This window comes from Eimeria acervulina, genomic scaffold (genome assembly GCF_000499425.1).
Source record: "Eimeria acervulina Houghton genomic scaffold, Eah_scaff180, whole genome shotgun sequence".
Taxonomy (NCBI): Eukaryota; Apicomplexa; class Conoidasida; order Eucoccidiorida; family Eimeriidae; genus Eimeria; species Eimeria acervulina.
The window spans coordinates 39,449-46,237 of NW_013548920.1; the positions used below are offsets into that span (position 1 = coordinate 39,449).

Here is a 6,789-nt window from a genome sequence, read left to right on the forward strand (position 1 = left end):
GTGCTGCGCTGCTGCCCCTGGTGTGGGTGTTTGGGGGAGGAAACGCCGGTGTTGTGTTTTGTTTAAATGTTTAATGAATTTATCTGTAGAAATAAACAGAACAATATCTAAAATTATGCATTTCCTTTCATCAACAGTCTGCTGCTGCTCTTCGCACCGCCAGGCACTCTATGTACAGCAGCTCGTCGCCGATGAGGGCTCCTTTGTTTGTTGTATGTGTAGACAAGTTTAATTAGAATTAAAATTAGGATTAATAAAGACAAGGAGGGCTCACATTTCACTCTATTTAACTGGGTTTGAACGCCAAACAACGTAAGCAATCAACTAGCTACACGCCTAGCAGAAGTAGCTTACTTACCAGTACACAAACACTTTCGTACTCGAGCTCTCAGCATTCAGTCTGCATGCAAGAAGAAGCATAATAACTGTCTGCGGTGTTCGTACGGGAGGCAGAAGGGGCTCCTGTAGTGCTTGCATGCAGAGTTGTACTGCAGCATTTTATTATTGGGGCTAAACACACATCTGCAGCTTCTTCTCCAGCAGCCCCAGGCCTTTAAGCTGCTGTGCCTACAGCGGCTAGGCTAGACACGGATGAAAGGGGGGATAAGCTGCTGTGAAGGAGCCCTTTTTAATTAGGTATGCTTTGATAAATAACTAGTTACTCTGGATTGATTGAAGCTCGTCAAGGGCTGCAGGGATGTCGCCGGCTCTAGTTAAAAAGGCGATGTTCTGCTGCTTGCGACGCCTCTGCTTCGGGTGTATCTGAAGCATTCACCAGACCAAGTTATTTGGGGTGTTTTCTACTTATTAGCATATTGGTCAGCATAGGAGAAATCTGTACAGCAGCAGCGACTGCAGCTGCAGCAGCAGCTGACCTCCCTTACAGTAGCCAGCACAGATGCACGATGAACTGGAAACTGTTGGTGCTAAGGAAAGGAAGCGGCCCGTGAAGAGTTGCAGCACAACGCGCAGCAGCTTCTTCTGCTGCGAGCCAACCCCACCTGCGTGTATACCCAAACACCTTTATTTTGCAGACAGCACCATTGTAGACCAATGTTAAACAGTTCCTTTTCCTTCACGATCCAACCTACACCCAAGTTGAAGCAAAACACCGAATTCCGATAAGCCTTCGCGCAGCTTTTTTTCCCTCTCCGCCAAGTGCTAAGCAGCACACAATCTCGTGTGTCGACTAGTTCCGCAAGGCATGAGATTGCCGAGGAGAAGGTCCCTGTCGCGCATAGGGCTGCTGCAGCGTGTGTTGTTTCTGCTGCCAGTGCTGCCCCCTCCTGTAGCCCAGGCTGCGATCTTTGTCGCTGCCGAAGGACCTGCGACCCAGGCTGCAGCTTCTGGTGCTGCTGTTCTTCGTGTTGCTCAGGCTGCCGCTCCTGGTGATCGTTTCAAACTAGTGATGCTTCTGTTGCGGGTGCTCGTGCCATTGCTATAAGTGCTGCTGCTGCATCTGCTGATGCTGAATCTAGGAAGGAGGGTAGCGGAGCCTGAATCGCTGTATTAGCCATTCAGTCGCACCCAGAACGTTTGGTGTCCAGAGTGCCCAAGGACGAAGCTAGAGTCGGGGAGTGTTGCGCTAGAATCTTCATTCTTGAATATGATTTTTATGTGTATTATCCCCAGCTATTGCTATTGGCTCTTTCTTGCTTCTACGTTTGCTTGTTTGCCGGCTTCCGTTTTCGTATTTGAGTCGTAAGTGTTTCTCGTGTTTTTGCAACAGATCCGGGGAGCGCCGTAGCGGCAGCAGGTTCCCTCTGCGATTGTGCCAGTTCCTGTATGTCTTGGAGGAGGTGTTTTCTTGTGCCCCTGCACACACTCCTGCGGCTTCTTCTGCAAGCGTAGGAGCGTTCTCAGCTCATGAACCCTCCCCTGCGAACCCTTCCGCATTTTCTGTACTTCTACCGCTTCTTTGCGTGGCCGCGACAGGCCTGCAACAGCAGGTGCAGCAGCATTTCCACCCGTTGCAAGTCTAGGTCTGGTTGCTGCTAATCGAGTAGTCGCTGATCGTGCTGCCTCCTATCTTATCTGTGCCGTCCCTGTTGCTCCTGTTGTTTTGGGTGTAGATAATGCTGCTGGACTTGCAATTTCTGGCTACTTTGTTGCTGTGGACGAACAAAGGATTGAGGAGACCGCCCCAATAGAAGGGGCATTGGGAAGGAATCTTGAAAAATACAGAAATAACACCGAAATTGGAAAGGTGGATGAGGAGGAACTGAGAGCAGCCTATGCAGCTCCCAGTTTGACCGTCTGCCTCAAGGTGGTTGATGGCGTTCATCTTGCGGCCGATACTGATCTGCCTCATGCAACCACTCCACAAAGTGCTGAAAAACTTCGAATCCCTGTCAGTAATGACGCTTTTCAGAAGGCTGTTGGGGGTCGCAACTGTTAATAATGAATAATTGGGCCGGTGGGAGGAGAGGGCTTGAGACGAGTTGCACCAGACCTCGTTTCAACTAACACGTCGAGGAGCCTTAACGTGCAAGCACGATCAAATCCCTTTCTGCGGTCTGTAGTATCGCTGTAGAGAATTGCTGTACTTCTGCTTAAGTGTTGGAACTTGGTACAGACCATGCTACAGCGACGCATCACTATCTGCAGGCGTACGCAACTGCACTTTCGGTGTTATCAGTAGCACTGTCGAAAGTTGTTGAACACTTCGTTGAAGCTCAGGCCAGCCTGCATGTCTGTAGAAATTCATGTAATACCAACTGAGCAAACCGTGCGACGCACGGTTTTCAGGAGAGCCTCATGAAGGTGTGCCTTTGGCCTTGTGTTTGTATGTTCAACATTGGGACAGCTTTGCAGTTTGTTTTCCGCATTAAAAGGAAGCTCTGAAGCAAGCGAGAGTTTGAGAAATTTGGCAGTTCCATCGGCTCCAGGTTCTTGCGCCTTTGCTTTCGATCTTCCCACATTGTCTGGCAGCGGCATAGAGCAGCTTTCCTCGTATATTTGAGCATTATACGATAAAACGAAGAATATTAATTCACTATTTAAAAAATTCTATTTTCTGCCTGCGGATCCTTCAGTGTTGTCGGAGGCGATGAATTGGAACCTGCCGAGTGGAATCCGCTGAACGGCCGGTGTTTTCGGAATCCCTTGGGGGGTGGTTGAATCAAGTTGAAAGAAGGTCAATAAGTATATCTTGCATATTTCTTATTTATTTTATAGAGAGAAATATTTAATTTTCCCTTCGAAGTTGGAGTTTCATTCCTTGGAGTTCCTGTCACTTTGGGAAGAAGCATCGAATGGACTTGTCGCCTTAGTGGCACGTAGAAGCCGTTTTCGTTTAGCATCCTTGTTGCTGACTTGAATGAACTTCTCTCATTGTTTCTTTGCTTTTTTACGAATTTTCAGCTCCTGTGCGGGAAAGCGCCCGTTTCCCTGAATACATCGGCGGCTGGTCAACATGAGTTTCCTCGATTCGTCTTACTGACGGTCGCTGATGAGCGATAATATACTTCATGGTTCCGGTTTTGCAGGTTGGAGAGACCCCCCTTTTGGGTATTCTTCTCCTCCTGACTCTCCTCTTCCTGCTTCCCTTCTAAAGCCACAAGACACCACGCATCGAGATGGAGTGCCACGGAAGTGGCCCAGGCCCTCCACAACGGCACGCCAGTCAAGGATCCCGTTGCTGCTTGTATCACTTTTTGCCGTTTCTGCTATGATATTCCTTGTCTACCTGTGCAGTTTGTTGATGAGAAAAAGAATTACACGCCCTTCCTTCGCCCGCAGGCTGGCCGTTAGCTGGGGGCGCGAAAAATGCGAGGAATCCGGTTCAAGTAGCTCAGAATCCAGCGCAAGTGCATCCTCAGAACAGCAACAGGGCTTACAAGATGCCGGAGTTCAGTTGTTCGCTGGTCTTACGCCGGTGGACGAACTATTAGCAGATGCCGAGTATGCTTCTGTAGTAGATGTGACCGCCGGTGCGGCAGTTCAAGCTTTCCTGAGAGCAACCGCTGAACGGGTAACGAAAGACGGGATGAGCGCAGATCTGAAGAGGGGAGGCCAAGATCCATTTAATGAGGGGGATTGGGCAAAAAAGCTTATACTTGAGATGCCGCTTCAAGAAGGCCCGCTACAGCCTGCCCCCCCTCTCGACCCTGACTTGGATGCTTTTATTGACGCCGTGTTGCTTGGCAGCGAAGATCCCCTTGCTGAATCGACCTGGCTGCCAGAATACGAACCACAGAACTCTGAACCACTTGATCTGTCTGTTGGTTCGCGGCCTTCCACATCACGAGGCGCCGCTGGCTTGGCGCAGGCATGGGGTACGATGTATGACCAACTCTCAGTTTCCTCTCACGGACCAGACGACCTTAGGGAAAACCAAAAAGAGAGAAGCAGAAAAACGCAGCAGCCAACCGCAGGCCCCTCAGCCCCCCAAAATATACCACGTGGCTCAGCTGCCGACGTTTCAGGTCCTCTTCCCTTCACTGAGGCTTCCTTTGCTGCCGCGAAGGTGAGCTTCTGAGTTTATTAGACAAGGCCCTTCTGTTAGGGGATGCTGACATATTCAAACTCTGCATCCGTGTCTTGCTTTTCCGGATTTACAGGTACAACCGGTAGTTGCTGCAGCGCCTCAAGTGGTGGCTGTTGCTGCAGCGCAACAAGTGGTGGCTGCTCCTGAAGAGCTTCAAGTGGTGGATGCTGCTGAAGCGCCTCAAGTGGTGGCTGCTACTAAAGGGCCCCAACGGGTGGCTGATGCAGACCCTCAACCGGCGGCTGTTGCAGCGTCTCAATCGGTGGCTGCTGCAACGCCCCATCCGGTGGCTGCTATAGGCCCTCAACCGGTGGCTGCTGCAGCGCCTCAACATGTGAATGCTGCTGTGACGCCTCAATCGGTGGCTCCTACCGCGCCTCCGACGCCTGATTCACACCAGCAGAGGAAACGGGAGCTGTCTAGCTACTTGGAAGCAGCTTCATCTCTTGCTCCTGCAAAAAGATTAATTATCCTTAAGCAGCCAGCAGCAATCATACTGCCCTCATTTTCCTCTGGGGCCCCTGCTTCTGCCTCGCGGCTGCTGCTGCCTGCTGTTACCATCTTGCGTCAGCAACGCGCACCATCTCAACAGGTTGGAGCTGCTACATGCAAAATGTGCATGCATGCATGCATAGACTAGACGCCACTACTCGATGCTTCCTGTACTTGCTGCAGCAGTCGCCTCTATCTGTCGTTTTCAACTGCCTGGTGTGTGCGTGCTTATGTGTCCATGCGTGCATATGGTTGCTGAGATCAGCTGATGAAGTGCAGTAATCAGGATTGAATAGTGTTTTCGTTGTAGTGGGTGCTTCTGCTGCTGCTACTGCTGGCGCCTTTTCTGCTGCTGTTTTTGCTATGCTTTCTTCAGCCAGCAACAGCGTCGGTGCCGCCTTCTGATGGGGACTTCCTACTATATTTCGGTTGGCTCACGCATGTCTTTCCGGGGGTTCCTCCGGAGCTTTTGAAGTCCCATCCATATTATCGCGTTCCTCCAATCCAAGAGACATCTGTAAATAAGAAGACAGTGAACTCAAGAAGCTTTGATATGGAATTAGCCTTGACGTTGTCTACAACCCAAAGGTTTGCAGTTAATGCACTCAATAAGTGCAGAAAAATACTGAAGAAGGATGCACTTGCCCCGTCAGATCTCAACGAGCTTTTGTCTAATGCAGAGGCCCTCTGTGCATTTGCAATCAGAAATATGCCCGTGGCCTACAAACGCTGCCAGGCCAAGTGCGCGATAGAGATCATGGGAATGATATTTCTGGTTCTTGATACGCTATATTGTGCGGCAGAAGTGCTTGGGGAAAGGGCATTGAAGCATTCTTGGTGGCCACTTGTACTCCTCCACATACGTGAAGCAAGGTTTGTTCCCCACAAGTTAAGTACGCAGAGGCAAAAGTACAACAATGTAGATGTCGCCCGCACGTTGCACGCCGCTTTGGAGTATTACAGAAGAAGCCAGCGGGCTCCAATGCTGATGGTGCTTGGCCTGAAGAAAGCGCTGCTGTGTACACCGGACTCCGTGACAAAGTTCACTGCAGCCCAGTGGGGCCCTTGGAGAGAAGACGATGAAGAGTGGATCAGGTCCATACAAACCCATCTGTCAGGCAGCGAGCAGCGAACACCAAGCCCCACCCCCTAAACCCTAGAAGCAACAAAACAAGAAATTCGACAAGCTGGCGAAGGCGCAGTTGTGGTTCTTCAACGCATTACCATGCCGGCGGTGTTATGCCCCATGTTGGGGGCCTCTTTCCAACGAGTCACGCTGCAGTGCAAGAAGGCCTAAGGCTCATTGCCAACATATTAGGGTTGCGTGCATACTAGTTAGAGTACTTTTGAAGTGCAGCTGCCCCCTGATGGTGAACACACGGTTGGATGGGCAGCAGGGCACGCGCAGCGCCGCCAGCGCTCCCAAGGGTGTGATTCCTTTATTTTGCCGCCTCACGTTTACTAGGTGAATGCTTGCTGCTTGCCTGGTCTTAGAAGGGAACCAATTAACAGGGAAGGGAATAAAACAATCTGTAGAGAGTGCACACGGTGGTTGCTGCGTGGTCAGTCTGGAGCGGTTGGTATATTTTGTTCTACTGGCGCGGTTGGTTGGCTGCTCAGGGCCAAGAAGCAAGGGTTTAACAACAATTCTCGTGACTGTTTTTGAATGCGTCAAGAGGGGGAATAAGCATGTTTGCGTCTGGGGTTCACTTGCAGCAGGAGGAGCAGCAAGGTGTGCAGCAACTGGTTATACTCGTCGCCTCCTCCTAGCACCATGACGCCCATGCGTTTGGACCGCTGTGCCCAGA

The 6,789-nt window shown here is 50.7% G+C and overlaps 1 protein-coding gene across 1 annotated transcript; it reads left to right on the plus strand.

The window, feature by feature from the left end:
* Positions 1–3,670: 3,670 nt before the first annotated feature.
* EAH_00023530 (hypothetical protein) lies at positions 3,671–5,848 on the plus strand (the record flags this gene model as incomplete). Its single annotated transcript, XM_013393150.1, has 4 exons — positions 3,671–4,468; positions 4,563–5,081; positions 5,358–5,569; positions 5,785–5,848. The coding sequence occupies 4 exons, from the start codon at positions 3,671–3,673 to the stop codon at positions 5,846–5,848; spliced, it is 1,593 nt and encodes a 530-aa protein (XP_013248604.1).
* Between the last annotated feature and the right edge of the window lie 941 nt (positions 5,849–6,789).